The 17,674-nt window shown below is 41.0% G+C and overlaps 1 protein-coding gene across 1 annotated transcript in view; it reads left to right on the top strand.

The window, feature by feature from the left end:
- The first annotated feature begins 1,291 nt into the window (after positions 1 to 1,291).
- PAPSS2 (3'-phosphoadenosine 5'-phosphosulfate synthase 2) overlaps positions 1,292 to 17,674 on the top strand; it is a 37,996-nt gene continuing 21,613 nt past the window's right edge. Inside the window, exons 1-8 of the mRNA XM_025210456.1 lie at positions 1,292 to 1,303; positions 6,298 to 6,412; positions 9,133 to 9,368; positions 10,113 to 10,251; positions 10,799 to 10,917; positions 11,041 to 11,154; positions 12,614 to 12,725; positions 14,963 to 14,992. Of these exons, the coding sequence (XP_025066241.1) occupies positions 1,292 to 1,303; positions 6,298 to 6,412; positions 9,133 to 9,368; positions 10,113 to 10,251; positions 10,799 to 10,917; positions 11,041 to 11,154; positions 12,614 to 12,725; positions 14,963 to 14,992 (877 nt within the window). The remainder of the gene's footprint in view (positions 1,304 to 6,297; positions 6,413 to 9,132; positions 9,369 to 10,112; positions 10,252 to 10,798; positions 10,918 to 11,040; positions 11,155 to 12,613; positions 12,726 to 14,962; positions 14,993 to 17,674) is intronic.

Genomic DNA, 17,674 nt, shown 5'->3' with positions numbered 1-17,674 from the left:
GAGTCCCTCCAAGGAGCAGCCCTGGCCGCGGGGAGGGGGGATTTGACTTGGCTGTGGGGGCGGGGAAGGGGTCCGAGGCTAGTTACAGAGCCCGACTTGTCACTGCCTCCTGCTGGCTACTGTCAAAAATCTGAGTTAAAAACTTAAGTAAAAACAGGATTGAGGCCAAAATCTATTTAAAACATGAAATCTTGCATGTTTTGAAAACAGTATTCTTAACAGATCGTCTAAAAATATAAAGAAAGGAGTGTGTCTGCAATGTCAGGCCTCAGTCCTGTACAGAACTATGCCTAGCACAAAACGGTCTTATTTGCTTCCATAGAACACTTCTCACATGCTGACATTTAATTTGGGTCTGAGTAACCACAATTGTCGTTTTATTTGTTGTGCTTATTTTTACTAAAATGTAATTTATATAATTAAAAAAAGAAACATTTCTTGGTTACCACAGGTTTTTAAAAATAATTATTTTTGGACTGTATAAAACTGAATTATGGAATAAAGAAAATGTGAAATGCTTAATCAGAACACTGTTATGTTTTTATTATTAAATAGCCATTAAATGAAAACCTCTTTATGGTCAGAAAGTTTATTGCTAAGAATGCGGTAGTGAGAATTGACATTAGCCCTGAATCTGTAGCCTTTCTGTAATCCATTAAAAGCAAATGACAGGTTTTTTTTTTATATGTGCAAAAACTACAGGAATCATGACACGCCCAATTCAGAACCCACTGAAATCAATGGAAGTTTGTTTCCTCTTTACTGGGAGATATAGTCAGCCTTTTCTGCATTATCATGTTGGCTTGGCGTTAGCAATTTGTTCTTTAATATGTTCTAAAATTAGGCACAGATCCTGCAAATGTATGCAGTTTGAGAAGCTCTCTTACCCACCTAACTTCATTCTTTGTAATTAATCCTATATACATTATTTGTGCTGTTTCTAGTATATAAAGTTAGTCATGCATATAAAGTCTTCACTAGATTGGGGCTTTAATATAGTCTTGCAGCTTTATAAAACAGGCTACAGTCAATATATTCTCTGGAAGATTTCTTCACAGTTGCATTCACTACCAATACAATCATGCATTAAATATATTCATACAAGTTTGATTCTTTTGTTCCATTGGATGGATATGCAGCTAATGTACTCTTAATACTAGGATATTATAGGAAATATTTCTCTGCTGGTCTAGTCCTGGGACAGCTGTATAATATATTTTCATGAGGGAATTCCTATTTGAGATAGACTTTTTTTGCAGAAGGGAAACTTTAGGAACTGGCAGGCTTAAAGATGAAGTATCAGGTGAGCTTTGTGCTGCAGTGTCGGTAGTTCTAAGTTAACAGTAGCTTCCAGACTGTAGGAGATGGTAAATTTGGACCCAAATTTAGTGGTTCTGTGCTCTATTGAACTAGGAATAGCCATCAACAATTGATGCTGTTCTGTAAATTGTGACAAACTTTGGTATTTCAAAATAAATATGACTTTTTTACTTTAGGTATAGTTAATACTATGACAGATTTAATTTCAGATGCCATGTCCATTTAGCACTTGCTAAAATGCTGTGGTCCAAATCTCCCAAGACATCCAGCATTACATTTTTTTTTTTTTATTATTGAGCAATTAACTGGGGAAGAATTCTGTACCTGAGCGTTGGTCAGAAGCATTGATGTGCTGGTGTTTATTAGACGGTGACATTTACTGATTCCTTCCTTCAACAAGGACAAGGAGTAAAAAACTTGCTTTAAAACAAAAGAAAAGGGCACATGTACTCAACCTCAGTAATAGCCACACAAAACAAAGGTTCCAAAACAATCTGTTTTAACCAATAAAGTAACTCCTGAAGGAGAAGCAATCAGTTGCTAGCAATCTGTGAAGGAGCAACCGTCTGTTCTGTGAGCTATGGCAATTAAAATGGGAACTGAGAGCGAGAACAGGAGGCCTGTCGAATCCCAACAGGGCTGAATGCATCTCCCACTGGTTAAAACAGCAGCTTTCAAAATTTTTTAGTTCTGGGACTTCCCATCATGTCATGAGAAAGTATCATGGATCTGAGAATAGGAATTTATCATATCTTGCAATTTGGGAGGATTCCCCTCCCTGTTCTAAGTACTTGTAGTCTGCCCAGTTTTTCCTTTATTGATATCATCATTGTGTGTTGAGGAGTTCCTAGCATGGGTAAGACTGCTGCCCCTCTGCCCCTGCTCTTGGAACCTGTGCGCTTTCCCCTCCCTTGGAACCATGCCCGGCCCTGCTCTGCTCTCTGGACTAACCCCCGGTCTCAAAATGCCCCTACCCTCTGCTCCTGCTCTAGGAACCTGCGCCCCCCTGGGCACCAATTCTGCTTGTTAGGCTCTGCTGCTGACTTCCTGATCCACCTGAACATCTTCATCTCTAACACCTTCATGGATAAATGTTGTTTCTTCACTGCCCAGCAACTCTATCCGTACAATAACACCACTGTCTTGTGGATTTTTTCCTTCAGATGAATTGGTACTTTCTTGTCACAAATCACTCCACTCAGTTTCCTCCGTTTCCTCAATGCCTTATTTCAGGGATGGGCAATTAATGGCCCATGGGCTGGATCTGGCCCACAGGGAGCAGGGCATCCTCCACAGAGTTCAGCAATGGGAGGCTTTGCCTGCACTGGGGCCAGGTGGCAGGGCAGCAGGGAGCTTCCCTGTGCTGCACCTCAGACAGTGCAGAGAAGCAGCACCAGACTGCCTTGGACCCAGGCTAGGCCATTCCAGCCTGCTTCTGGCAAGCATTGCTGACACCTTCTAACTTCTGTGTCTGTCTGTTGTACACTCAGTTATTGTTCACTTGGATATTAAAAGTGCCTGTAGGTCAGATATAAGAATGTAACAGTAATTGTGCCAAAAATAAAGCAGCCAGCTTTCAGGGAGCAAAATCCTGGATGCTCCACAAACCTCCCGTTGAAGTAGTTTATATCTCTTTTTTTAGTTATTATTGCTGTCTTAATGCATCACTGTAGACAAGTTGTTAATTCTGGAGAGGAGCATAACTAAGTAGCCAAGGTGCAGTACCATAAGAATGCAACTATACTGCTTTGGGAAGAAGCATTATCAGCCACCTCAGACACCTTGTGCTATGCCCTTTCAGCAGAAGCAGTAAGACACTGCTTAGCACCTTTCTGGGATTTTTTTTCAGATTTCAGGCAAATGTCCCATTTCAGTGAGTCCTTGGGGAAACTGGGACATTGTCCTGAAATTTGGGACTATCCTAGTTAGTCCAAGATGATCAGTCCCTTTACTCCTAAACAATTTCAAGTGTAAAATTGCACCCAGAATTTTTGTAAAAAAAGGGAGTCAGCTTTTGAAATCTTTCAACCAAAACATTTTAAATAAGTTAGAAACTGATAATTATTGTTTTCAGAATTGTTAGGCTGGTCTCTCTGAGGAAAGGCAAAAGCAGAGTAAATGGGGAGCAGGAAAAGGAATGACTTCTTTGTTACTCAAACATTTTTGCTCAGAATTTTAGAGGAGCAAACTCATCTGTTATTACTAAACATTGATTTTCCAAATAGATGTGTATTCTGTTGCTGAATCCTAAGAATGTTACTGATCTCAGAAACAGAAAAAATGAACTGTCTCCCTGGCCAACATGTTTAAAATACTTCTTCCATTTTATTTTCTTGTGGCTGACTCTTTTTTTCTTTTTTCTGAAATTATCTGGGGCAAACAGAATTTTAACACTTTACTTCTTTATTCCTAGGAGAAGTGTAAATATTTTTACAACACTAGGTGGAACATTATGGTGAAGTTTAAGAGCTCTTTGTTGCACATGCAGTACACTAAATGTCATGTAAATGATCATCCAGATCTCCATGGGAGAAAATATTTGTATGGTTTTTCCCTTCAGACTCCTGGGCTAGAGACAGAAGTTACACATAAACTGGTTTAAGTGATCAGAAACTGGTTTAAACCTGTAACAGAAAATAAGCTCAGTGCACAGAAACCAGTTTCAAAATGGCCAAAAACAGTTTGAGATAAACCTGGTTAAATGTAGTATCAGACTTAACTGATTGAGCTCAAACTGCTTTATGAAACTTCTGTCCCAGGTCCATTCCTGGTTTAAGTTAAACCAGAGTCCCCCAGAATCCCAGCATGCTCTGCAGCCCAAGCGGGGGAGGGGCGGGGCTGTGCTCTCTGCTCCAGTGGAGCAGGGCTGGCCCTGTTCCTCTGCTCCCTAGCTGGAGCAGGGGTGGGCAAGGGCGATGGCTTGGCCAGACACCGCCCCCCCACAATGCAAAGGAGGCAGGGAAGTGATCTGTTCCCCCCCTCCCTTCCATGTTCCACCAGCACGGACTTGCCAGGCATTTTTCTGCTCACTGCTCCAGCAGCAAGGGCGGGGCCAGCCCCGGCAGTAGCCTAAAGTGAACAGGCCTGGGAGGAGGTTTAATTCCCCCCTCCTGGGATCTGCCTGGTACTCCCTGCTCACTGCAGCGGCAGCAGGGGTCGGGGCATGGCCAGAGGCTGGCTAACGTGGCCCTTGTGGCAGAGGGGGTGGGGAGGGGGTTTATTCCCCACTCTGTCCCCAGGGGCCTACAGCTAGGGTCTGCCAGCCATGACTGCTGTCATCACTGATCAATCACTGCATGGGGCGAGCAGCGAAATACGCTCCTTCCCTGCGCCCTCCACTAGACGCTGGAGAGATGGGGGGATATAACCGCCCACCTTGCCTCCTCACCTAATGGGGCCATGCCAGCTGGCCTCTGGCCGTGTCCCCACCCCTGCCACTGAACCCCCCCCTTGGCCAGTTCACTTGAGGCTACTGCCAGGGGCTGGCCACATACCACCCCACCCCCCCAGCACAGCTTCCCTGCAGCCAAGGGCACACTCTAATGCCCCCTGGCTTCTGCCCTGAGCCACTGTAGGCATGTGCCTGCACATCCTGAATGTCTGTTCACTTGCAAAGTGATTCAACTTAGCCAGGTTAGACTAACCTACAAAGACTGAATCAATTTAGGCTCTGGCTATTTGAATGTCTATCCCTAGCCCTGAGGCTTTTTCTTTGGCTCAGTAGGAAACCCAGCCCTAATGAGAAGCCAACATTCAGTGGTAAAGGCATTTGAACACAAGTTGTTTTCTTAGGTCCATGGTCCAATTAATAGAACAGCACCAATACAAGTTTATACTGAGGATAAACAAAGTATAGGTGTATGTTGATTGCTTGTGTGGAGAATGCTTCACAAAAAGAAGACCACGTGGTTATTCTTATCTCTGTTTCAAAGATGTTTGAAAGACAGATATGAAGGCGATAAACACTGAGCCAAATTACTGAAAGAAGCTTGCTGAGGATCAAAGCTCTTGCAAATTGTCTATTAAGCATGGAATGAAGGCACTGGAGGAAAGAAGAGCCCAGCTAGCTGAGGAAAGAAGAAACCTCAGGAAGAAACCCACATCATATTCAGGACTGTTAGATATGAGCTTCATATGCGATAAGTGAAGGGACTGTCATTCAAGAATTGGGCTCTACAACCACACACACACAGATGTTTAATGAGTTGATGCCTTATTTGGTACAAATCTATTGTCTCGCGAGACATGCAGATGCCTATATATGTCTATAAATAAAGACCTCCTTTCTTTAATGGCCATGATACAGTGTCTGATTTACCACAATAGATAAACTATTACATTGCTAAGTTGGAGACACTTATTCAGAAGTCTGAAGGCTTAGTTACTAAAAATTATATATGTGTACTTTCCATAAACAAAAAAACTTACATTATAGTTGTAAAGTCTAGCACTCCAATATTAGAAAATACAAAAAGAAAAATTGCTGGTTCAACTCTAATTCATACCTCTTGTGTGTATGGCATAATACAGTCCTCAATTCAAGATTCCATACCATTTCCTCCCATCAGGCTTTTCCTATCAAACCCAGTCTATTTCCTCCAGACTCTATCCTAGTTACTGTCTTTCTTGTCACTTTCCCAACTCTCGTCACATTCTTCTCATCCCTGCCATTCCCAGTTCCCATCCTCACTTTCCTAAGCCCTTGTTCCTGCTCTCCGTGTCACTCTACATCTATATAGCACAAAATAAAAATATCTTACTTATTATTTTACCCCTTTCTGTTCAACTGCTGAAGTTTTCTATAAATCTGTGCACTATTTACTCAGAAACAGTATAGAAAAAAACATTTTTCTGGGCTTTACTATAAATAACGGTTTTTGATTGAATTTGATGTTTTATTTTATGTTTATTCTTGTTGAAATTTTCTCTTCTACAATATGAAACACAACAATAAAGTATTTGTGTATGTGTTTGTAGGCTCTACCAAGATCCACTAATGTGGTTTATCAAGCTCATCATGTCAGCAGGAGTAAGAGAGGACAAATTGTGGGTACGAGAGGTGGATTTCGAGGCTGCACAGTTTGGCTAACAGGTATTATTATGACTGAAAATTAATGTGGAAAAATTGCTCATTACTAGTGGATAACTGCAACTTGAAACCCATAAACACATGTCAGTAAAGCAAGTAGAGATGTCAGGAGCTCGGAATTTCCAGTTTATGGGAAACTTCAAAATGTCCAGTGAATTGGAAATTCCAAAATATTTTCATTTTAGAAACTCCATGTGTTGGTGTTTATATTACTGCTAATTCTTTTACTTCCAGAAGTGACTGGAGCAATTGAAATTGTGTAGCTGCCAGCAACAGCTCTTCTTTTTTACCTGCTCCCACAAGTCAGTGCCTGGGGCAGTTTCCCCTGTCAGCCCACCCTAGATATACTACTGATTACTGCTTATACTAAAAGAAATAGTGACTGTCTGTTACTTTAATATTAAAAGAATTGGCTAAAAATGTAAGTATATCTGAGGCCCTTTAGTCAGCTTTCCTAGATTAACAATAGTCCTTGGCTAGAGACAGAAATTACACATAAACCTATATAAGTGATTAGAAACCAGTTCAAATCTGTAACACAACAGGGCTAGGGACAGATGTTACACATAAACCAATATAAGTGATCAGAAACCAGTTCAAATCTGTAACACAACAGGGCTAGGGACAAATGTTACACATAAACCAATATAAGTGATCAGAAACCAGTTCAAATCTGTAACACAACAGGGCTAGGGACAGATGTTACACATAAACCAGTTTAAGTGATCAGACACTGGTTTAAACCTGTAACAGAGCAGAAGTTCAGTGCACATAAACTGGTTTCAAAATGGCCCAAACTGGTTTAAGATAAACCTGACTGAATGTAGTATCAGACTTAACTGATTTAGGTCAAACTGGTTTATGGAACTTCTGTCCCAAACCCCTTCCTGGTTCAAGTTAAATCAGTGCCCCAGCATCCCAGCATGATTTGCAGCCCTGGGCTGGGCTGTGCTGTCTGCTCGAGAAGAACAGTTAGCCCCGGCGCTCTGCTCCCTAGCTGGAGCAGTAAGGGCTGACTGACATGGGGTTGGGGGTGGGAAACCCAGCTGGCATACCCTGTCTGCCTGGCATGAGCAGAGCAGCCCCTGCCAGACTTTTCCCTGCTAGAGTGGAGGGGATGGGGGGCACGGGCCAGCAGGCTCAGGGGAAGGGAGGGGGATTAAACCCCCCTACCTCCACTCTCCCACCCACATGGGACCCCACCTTGGGTCTGCGCAGCTTTCCTCCCTACTTGCTGCTCTAGCGGCTCAGGCATGACCAGAGCCAGCCCAGGCAGCACCTCAGACTGGCTCTGGCCTGTTTCCCCTCTCTCCTACCGGCACAGGGACCCCAGCTGGGGTCTTCCTGACTTTCCACCCTGCTGGCCACTCACATGGTGGGAAGCGTGGCTGGAGCCAGCCTGGGCAGTGCCTCAGGCGGAGGGAGGGCAGGCAGGGGGATTAAACTCTCCTGGGGTCCCCATGCTGGTGGGAGAGTGGGGAAACAGGGGAGTTTAATCCCCCTCTCTGCTCCTCCTTTCACGTAAGGCTCTGCCCAGGCCAGCTCTGGCCATACCCCCCACCAAATGAGTGGCCAGAGGGGCAAAAATCCAGGCAAACCCCGGCTGGGGTCCCCATGCCAGTAGGAGAGAAGCGAGGTGGGGGGGTTTAATCCCCATCTCTCCCCTTCTTAACCTGAGCTGCTGCTCTGGTCGGTGATTGGCCATGCCCCCCTCCCTTGGGGACAAACCTGGCAAGGGCTGCTTCCCCCTTTTCCCTCTAGGCACACCCCAGCTAGGATCCCTGTCAGCCAGGATGGGGGTTTAAACCCCTCCCCAGACATACTCAGCAGCCTGCCAGGGCCTGGCCACACCCTCTGCCCCAGCTCAGCTTCCTGCCAGCCTTGCAGCTGCTACAGAAGGGAAGGGAGGGCTTGCTCTAGTGCCCTCCAGCTTCTACCTTGGGCCACTGCAAGTATGTGGCTACATTTCTGGAATCAAAAGTAAATGTCTGTTCACTTGCTTATCAGTTCAGTCTATGCAGCTTAGACCAACCTGTGAGGATTGAATCCCTTCAGCCTTGGGCTTTTTGACTGTCTGTACTTAGTCCTCGTCTGTTAGGTGACTATCTAATGAAAATCATATGGACCATATCATCCCAAGCCAGCCTTTCTTTCTCCAACACAGATACTAGGGACTGCTTATGTGCTGTCTAAAGTATGTACAGAGGGATGGATTTGGTACAGGAAGTGGTTGGAATTGGACCTGATGTAGGGCCTTTGAGTGTCATAAAATATTGAACTAGTAGGTTCTGCACCTCACCATGGTACATCTCTGTGAGGGTACAGATTTCCTGTCCAAGTTGTCTTGGCCTCCTGCAGAGCTCTTGAGGTATAAGAGGTCTGAGTGAATCTCACTCATGGGGAAAATAGGGCACCAAACCCGCATTAGCCCCAACAGGATGATGTTGTGAATCTCTGTGACGTAATCTTCATGGAGTTAATGTGCCTTTAAAAAGTCCCCTCTTTTGGTTTTATAATGAGAAGGGATGATCTTATTTGGGCTAATGTCTGTCTGTATTTTCCAGTCTGTTTCAGGTATCTAGTCTGTTTTCTCTAGGCATAGTTGTATAGAAGCTGTTGTTGAATTACTCATAACCAGAAGTTGATTAGACTACAGTTTTGGCTTTCTCTCTTTTTAATGCTGAAGATGAACCTCCATATTGCTTGCCTGTCCTCTCTTATAGGTCTTTCTGGTGCTGGTAAGACAACCATTGGCTTTGCTCTGGAAGAGTATCTGGTGTCCCATGGCATTCCTTGCTACTCTCTGGATGGGGATAATATTCGGCATGGCCTAAATAAAAATTTGGGTTTTTCAACTGATGACCGAGAAGAAAATATCCGCCGTATTGCTGAGGTTGCCAGACTTTTTGCAGATGCTGGTCTTGTGTGCATAACTAGTTTCATTTCCCCTTTTACAAAGGTAAATGTATTGAAATCTATTCTGATATATTACTGTAATTTTGAAGAAAGGAAAAATTCTAAACAGAGTAATTTATATTGTTGCGGACACTCCTTTTAATTTTTCCCTCCTGTCATTTTAAAAAAACTCACAAGAATGCAAAAGTAAATTTCCTAGGTCCAAATTGCTAGAATGCAATTTAGCGTGACATATTCATGTTAAAAATATATACAGAAAACTTGGAGTCTATTTAAAGGTGAAAAAAGTGTAAAATCTCACTGAAGAGACTCATAATCAAAAGTTTCTTGAAAGAAGGAAAACTGGAATAAAAACTACAGGTTTTTATATTAACATCACATTGATATAATTCTAATTCATTTCTATTATACTTAAAATTAATTGTGTGTCATAATACCAGATGTCTTCTAATGTCAAGTCAGTGCAGCCAATTCTAGCATTCTTTCTTTAAAAAGAGGCAAGGTTACGTAACAAATGATTGTTCAGATTTAAAGATTCGGCTATCCCAAATGACCTATGAAAAAACAGAATTGAGATCAAACTAATGATTTTTATTAAACATTCAAAAGATACATTTTTCTTAACTGGAATATATTTTTATGTATGAAATAAAATTATAAAGAGGATGAATTTGGCCATACCTTTAACAGGTAAATTCAACTCCAGGCAGATGCTAGTTGCCAAATAGAACTGTTAGCAACATTTCAGTGAGAATTGACTTATGATCTTCCCTCTTGCTAATAACAGGATCGTCGAAATGCAAGGAAAATTCATGAAATTGCTGGACTTCCCTTCTTTGAAATCTTTATAGATGCTCCTCTAAATATTTGTGAAAGCAGGGATGTGAAAGGTCTTTACAAAAAAGCAAGGGCTGGAGAAATCAAAGGTACGATAATCAATTAGTTATTTTTAATGCTATCAAAAAATCTTCTTTTTATTCTCTCCTTTTCTTCTCATCAGTAGTGGACAAAGATAAAGAGAATCAGAGTTGCTACCTCTTCAAGTTAAAGGAAGAAAGTCAGCCACCTTTGGAAGATGAAGGAAAGGAGGGGAATAGAAATAAGCTAATTTCTACCTTCTAAATCCTGCAGATCCCTTCCTGCAGCAGCTTCTTTACCCCTTGCTTCTGTCTTCAAAAATACCTCTCTTTTTTGTTTCTGGCTTTCCAGACAATAATAAGTGGTCTTTTCAGTACTGACCTCAACACATTTCCAGAGGTAAGCAAATAAAAGTTTCTTTTGTAGCATGGAAGATCATAATTCTCCGATTTTATTAAGTGCTTTATTTATAGAATGAGAAGAAGTGTCAAGACCATTTTTGAGTATGCAAACCTTGCATGACAGTCTATTTCCTTGCCATTTCTACAGTTTATTTGACACTTAGTATATTGAGTGTTGTATCAATCAATTTAGTTTTGGTTTACTTGTCCATAGGATTCACTGGGATTGACTCATTATATGAGAAACCAGAATCTCCTGATCTAGTATTGAAAACAAATATTTCTACAGTGAATGACTGTATTCAGCAGGTTGTGGAGTTGCTACAAGCACAAGTAGGTGATATTTTACTCACCCTGCCTACTGGCTGATTCTAAAGTCTGTTTTCAGTTGTTGCCTTTCTGGTATAATTTCTGCTTAAAAAATAAGGCGTTAACTGATTTTTTTTTTCTTTTTAGAATATTGTTCCCAATACTGCAATTAGGGATGTTCTTGAACTGTTTGTACCTGAAAATAAGATTGACATGGCTCGTGCAGAAGCTAATGCACTGCCTGCTGTGGAAATTACCAAGGTGGGCATTGTGAATGCAATGACACTTTTAAAATTTATTTTACCTTTTAGGTTTAGAGGTTAGTAAACTACTGCCCAAGTTACAGTACCAAATATATGTGTATAATCCCTTTGATTTCTGGTTGTTATAAACTTTAGTACTATATGACTATGATTAGTTAAAGGATTAGCATTTAATTAAAAATTAGTAACATGACAGCAACAGGATATGAATCAAACAAATAAATAGGAAAAAATACTTTTTGCATAACTTTTTCTGTGCGTTATGTTTCTCTTTAGTATTAGTAGATACTGTACTATTACAGTTATATCATTCGTTTTGGGATGCCTGATTCATAACTGTGGAACTCCTTTTTCAAATGCTACAAACCCAGCACTTTGAAATTCAGATTTAGTCTATCAGTTCTGATTAGCATCATAGAAACAATGTTTTTACTACCTCTGTTTCCATCCTGATTTTATCTTCCAAAGAAGCATTCATTATATATGAAAACAGAATTCTATCATGATATAATCAGATTAAAACAAAGTTGATCAAAATTTACAACATAAATCTTTCAAAGAACCGCATATATTCCATCCCTTAAGTTTGACTAGTGACAATTTAATAGTATTTGTTGCCAGTACTCTTAGAGTCTCACAAAGAAAATTGAAAAATAATCTTTGTGATTAAAACTTTTCATGCTGAGATATAGTTGAAAGATTGTTTTGAAGAACATATCTAAATGGACAGAATTTTTTGTACAGCTTCTAGTATGCTACAGCCTGTTTTGCTTGTGCTGAGGCTTATAAATATCACTAAGCTTCAATAATTTGGCCAAAAATTTTAGTTGGGTCTCAGCCCCACCTTTTTATTATGGGTGCTTTTTCTCTCTGTAAAATTGCCTCTGTGCCCTTTCTTATTGTAAGCAAATTATAGGTGCAATTGTTAGCAATATCATGGAAGCAAATAAGGTTGCATGAATGTAAGTGAGGACAGTTTTTGATCCACAGTCTTAAAAAGACTTTGAAAATCCATTTGGATAAAAGATTTGCTTAAAACACTGGGCCCATCTACACGTTCATTAATGTACCTTACATACTGCACATTTAGTTTAGTACTTCCTTAATAAAGTACTAATTAAATGTTCAGTACCTAGATTTACTGCTCAGTAGCAGGAGCACATGGTTATTTAGTGACACACTGCGCATTAGCCTAATAACACTGCGCAGTAGGCTATTAGCATAGTTTTTGCTGTGACATGCTACTGCGCAGTGTTATTAGGTTGATGTGCAGTAAGTGTCTCATGTAAACGCGTCCAGTGATTCTCAACCACAGTGCCCTGCAGTGATCCCAGATCCTTTGAAGGGTGCCACAAGGTGTGAGGAGATAAGCAGACAAGCACAGGCTCAGGCTTTCCCCTGCCTGATGAAAGTCATCCTTGATGGTGTCTAATTATATAACTGAATTTGCTTTTCAGTTAGACCTACAGTGGGTCCAAGTTCTGAGTGAAGGTTGGGCCACACCACTGAAGGGATTTATGCGTGAGATTGAATACTTGCAAGTGATCCATTTTGGGACTCTGCTGAATGGTATGATTTCTTGCTTTTTACATTTTTCAGAGTTGAGTAATAACTCAATTTCATTGATTGTGTCTACTCACATAATGAGATGATACTGACAGTAAGTGAGAGAGGCAAAATCAGGTGATGACAGCTTGTACAGGATGAGTATATTTTGACTGTAAAAGTTCCCATAAATTGAGTTCAGTGCTGGTACCACTCTTTTTCAATGTGTATGGACTGTCAACATTCGAACTACAGCATCACCAGTATGTAGCTGACACTCAGAACTACACATCCCGCTTATCAGACTCACAATGGTTGTGTTTCTGTCCCCAGTGGGCATATCTATATGAGATGCTTTACTCGAGATTACAGCTAATTACTGTGCAGTAAGTGTCACTGTCTACACGTGTTGATGCTTACTGCGCAGTAATTGGCTGTAATCACATATAAATTTGCTACCTGTAAGTATATGCAGCATCTTTATTCTCGATTACTTACTGCACTTTATGGCGTATGTGGATGCTCAACCAGGAGCAACCTTGCTTCTGGCCAGTCAGGCAGCAGGGGGCAGGAGATTGCTCCCTGCCCCTGGGAGCTGCCTGCTGCTGGGGTACCAGTGCCTAGGCGGAGACTGTGCCCCGGCAACAGGGAGCTCCCAGCCCCCACTCCCTGATCACAATCGCAGAGCGGGCATTGGGGAGCCTGCCTCTCCCCTGCAGCTTTTTCCATACCCCCTGCCCCTACTGGGGAGCCAAAGGCAGGTGCTCCCTGGTGCCTCCTTGTAGCAGGCAGCCCCCTGGAAGCAGAGAGCAATCTCCCAGCCCCTACCAAGAGACAGCTCCCTGCCAGCCCCTAGGCTAGCACCCAGGGGGAGCCTAGAGCTCCACCTGACTGCTGCAGGGGGCTGGTGCAGGGCCAGAGAGGGGTGGCCTACCTTTTTGGCAAGGCTGCCACAGGTTAAGCTCCCATTCTTCTCTACTGCCACTCTGATTTATGTTCCCCAGAAGTGTACCTGATAGTGTTTGCAACCTGGGGTGCCAGAATGGAGGCAGGGAGGCTCAAGTCTCTAGCCATATGGAACAGAGCACCTGGCAGGATGCTGCTCAGAGATGAGGTGTCATTGCCAAGAGCCAGGTTAATCCTTCTCTGGCTGTACAACCACTCCAGTTTTACATGGCAAATGGGGATCCAAAGCCCTTAATTTGGCAGCAGCAGCTGTAGGGCCACTTAAATCTTAACTTAGCTCTTGGAAGAGACACCTCCTCTGACAGAAGCATCCAGCTGCCTTTCTGTTCTGTGCAGCCAGAGGCTTGTGTGACTCAGTTTACCTCACTTGCTTGTGCACAGAGAATGAAGAATTGAGTGCCAGGTCTAGCTAGGTACAGGACAAGACCAAATGGACTTTAAGCGTCAACAGTCTTGAATAGCTTTGTTGACATATCAATGAAAGTGAGATCTCTCCCTCCCTCCCTCCCCCCCTTCCCCATGCCCCCCCGCCCACACACACACCCTGAGTGTGATAAAAACATGATAATGGGAGAACAGGTTGGAGGAAGCAACCTGTCAGCTCTTGGCCAGAAGGGTCTGGAGACTGAGAGAAGTAGAGGAACTTTGGGGAGATGGAGGGACTGGAAAGGGAACAGCAGAGCATTTTTGTGGGTGCTCAGGGCTATGTGAGCTGGATTGAGAATGGAGGTACTGCTTAACCTCTTCAGAGGGAGGGTAGAGCAGAGAACCTTTTGCTGGGTGGTCTTTGCCCAACAAATGCCTTCACTGAAAATACTACCTACTCTGCTGCTTCAAACTGTGGGTCGCACTAGATTATCTGACAAGAGGTAAAGTCCGTCTCTCAGGAGCAGAACTGGATGCTAGCTCCTTGAGTCGGGGCTGTGGAGAACCAGGGAAGGTGCGAGACTACAATATGCAATAGGCACATAGTGCTTTCAACACTTTGCCTGCTATGGATTCTTGAATATTCGATTTGTTTGAGTTGAATGCAGTACATGTTCCTAAAAGAGCAAATGAAAAGATTAACCATCAGTTGTACATTTAATATTTGCATTGAAAGAAAAAGAGGTTAAAAAAGAAAACATCTACAGTAAAATTATGCCATACCTGTGTGGGATTTAAAATTAATTATTTGATTCCTAACACTGTAACAATACAGTTGCTGGGTTTTTTTGGTTTTTGTATTGGTTTGTTGTTTTGCAGGGGTAGGGGAGAGTTAAACATGCATGTTAATTGTATTTGTATTCCTCCAGGAAAAGGTACATGCAGTATGTCTGTAGTTGGTATGTATTTAACTATTTTCCAGATGGCATGGAAATTACTATAGTTAGAAATTTTATCATAAAATGGTTAAAATACTCTGTCAAAATGAAATCCAAATTAGAAGACTGGTATAAGCATCAGTTTGTTGATCCAACCAGTTATACAGTAACCCCATGCCCCAACATTGACTGGGTTTGTGAGAATGCTAATTGTATAACTTACATAAGTTGTACATGGTAATATCATAACTTATTGCTATTTTCTTTATTGTATTTGACAGTTGAAAGTAAAAATGGGAATTCCTAAGCCCCAAAGTATTTGTTTAGTATGTTAATTTTTTTCCATATTGGCTCTTCAAACTAACTATTGCACATTGACTGTTTCTATTTAATGAGTAGACTTGATGTGGATTGCATTTTTTAAAATGTATTTTCAAAATTATGATAAAATCCATCAGACAGGAAGATTTAAAGGAAGGAAAACTTACCTGATTGGATCACACATGACCGCATTTTTAAACATCTGATCATGCATGAATTTAAATTTGTTATTCATTTTGATGAATGATAGACATTTCGTGTATAAGAGATATAACGTTTTGGAGGATTTTAAATACCATGAGTAAAAATCAGAACAAAATCATTAGAGTCTCATAGCCAGCTTATCACATTCAGTATCACACTTGCTGATTTGTTCAATGTTTCTTTTTTATGACTGTAAGCCATTAGGAGGGATATATTATTATTTATTGGTAGTGGATAGTCATATATCCCAGCAAAAATAGAAATACCCTAACCTCAGGTTAAAAACGGGAACATTAAACATCTTTAATTAATACTGTGAATGACATAATTAAACCTCTGAAGAAAATATTAAAGATCAAAATCTTGCTTGTATACTAACCTAAAAAATGGACTGGACTGCAAACTTTTAAGGTAAGGTATGGAATAAGTGTGTAAAGATATCAAGAAGGAAAAAAAATGATGTGTGACTACTTTTTTAACCATCGAGAAGTAAAAGGGGCAATTCAAGTGATGGTGATGCAGTAAAATTCAGTGAGATTTTTATATTGCTTGTTAAGGTAGAAATTATTGGAAATGGGATGTCATTAGTAAATTTCTACAACAGGACATTTTGTGAGTGGAAATTGATATTAGATAGAAGTTTGTTAGGACATCTAAGCAACCTGAAAAAGCTGAAGTGTATTAAATCATTGGGCTCCTATACACGATGGAGCTCTACTCCAATGCTTGCTAAGTAATTGAGTCTGCTGGAGTGTGCTAATTAGCAGGCTTCAGCAGCCTCCACATCACATGAATTCAGCATCCCTGCATTACAAAATGGCAGCAGGGGTGCTTTAACTAAAGCTGATCAAACAAGCTTTAGTTAAATCACCCCACTGCCATTTTGAAGCGCGGGATGCTGAATACACATGACGCTGTGGGCACTTTAATTAGAGCAGCTCTCAGAGCCACTCTAATTAAAGTGTCCCGTGCCCCTTCCCCCCCCCCGCCCCGCCCCAGAGCACATGTATAGATGCCCATTGTGATCTATTTGCATGGAGTCTGAGAGTATGCAGGAAGCACTTAGGTAACAGAAGTATGGTCAGGGATACACCCAATCCAACTCCTGTTGAAATCATTGAAAGTACTTCCATTGATTCAGCAAGAGCTGAATTAGATTCTCCAGGCTGATTCCTGTTCCTGTTGAAGACAGTAAGAGCAGAGGTGGGCCTGCTCCATCTTTTGCACTTTAATGCCAAACCAGAAGGGGGGGTTTTAGTTTTGGTTTTGTTATTGTGTGTGGAGTTTGTTTTTGATTGTTTTCATTTTTGTAGGAGCAACATGCGTATTTGTAATCTGTCAATATAGTAATTAAATACTAGCTAAAGGTGGCCTGGCTTGGTCCATCTAATTTACCAGAATTTCAAACAACTCTGAATAAGGCTTCTTATTAGGGACTATTTAAAAATAATTAAAACTAGCTCTGGGAAATACGTAAAATATTTTTGGAGGTTAAATAATAGAAACTAAAGAGTCCAGAGACTATACTGAAGACATTTTAATAATGAAGTATATCTGAAACTGGTAAAAGAATATTATTCATTATTTATTATTAATTAATTATCTGGGAATAAAATGGGCAAAGAATAAATATAATTAAAACTAGCTCTGGGAAATACGTAAAATATTTTTGGAGGTTAAATAATAGAAACTAAAGAGTCCAGAGACTATACTGAAGACATTTTAATAATGAAGTATATCTGAAAATGGTAAAAGAATCTTTATTATTCATTATTTATTATTAATTAATTATCTGGGAATAAAATGGGCAAAGAATAAATATAGTTTATAAATAAATAACTAAATATTTGCCTGTCATGAATACCTTTTGCATACCCTCATACTAATGATACTGAGGGCATTTGCACTGTTTTCAGAGGAAGAATTTAAAGATGCTGCCATGTAAAATCACTGTTTTGTTTTTATTGAGTTCCCAGAGTTGGTATATAACCCAGGGTGTACCAGTTCAAGGCCCTGTCTTACATTGGTGCAGTGCATCTATATTTGATGCCTTCACTGGAGTAGCTACATGCATGCAAGAACCCCTGATTAAACATACCCTTTGTTTAGTGGCAGCTGCTTCTAAAATGTTTAATATTGTTAGTTATAAGCTGTTCTCCATGCAGCCAGCCATCTTTC

The sequence above is a fragment of the Alligator sinensis genome, unplaced genomic scaffold, assembly GCF_000455745.1.
Source record: "Alligator sinensis unplaced genomic scaffold, ASM45574v1 scaffold557_1, whole genome shotgun sequence".
Taxonomy (NCBI): Eukaryota; Metazoa; Chordata; order Crocodylia; family Alligatoridae; genus Alligator; species Alligator sinensis.
Note: the sequence above shows the minus strand (reverse complement) of the source record. Positions and strands in the feature narration are given on the sequence as shown.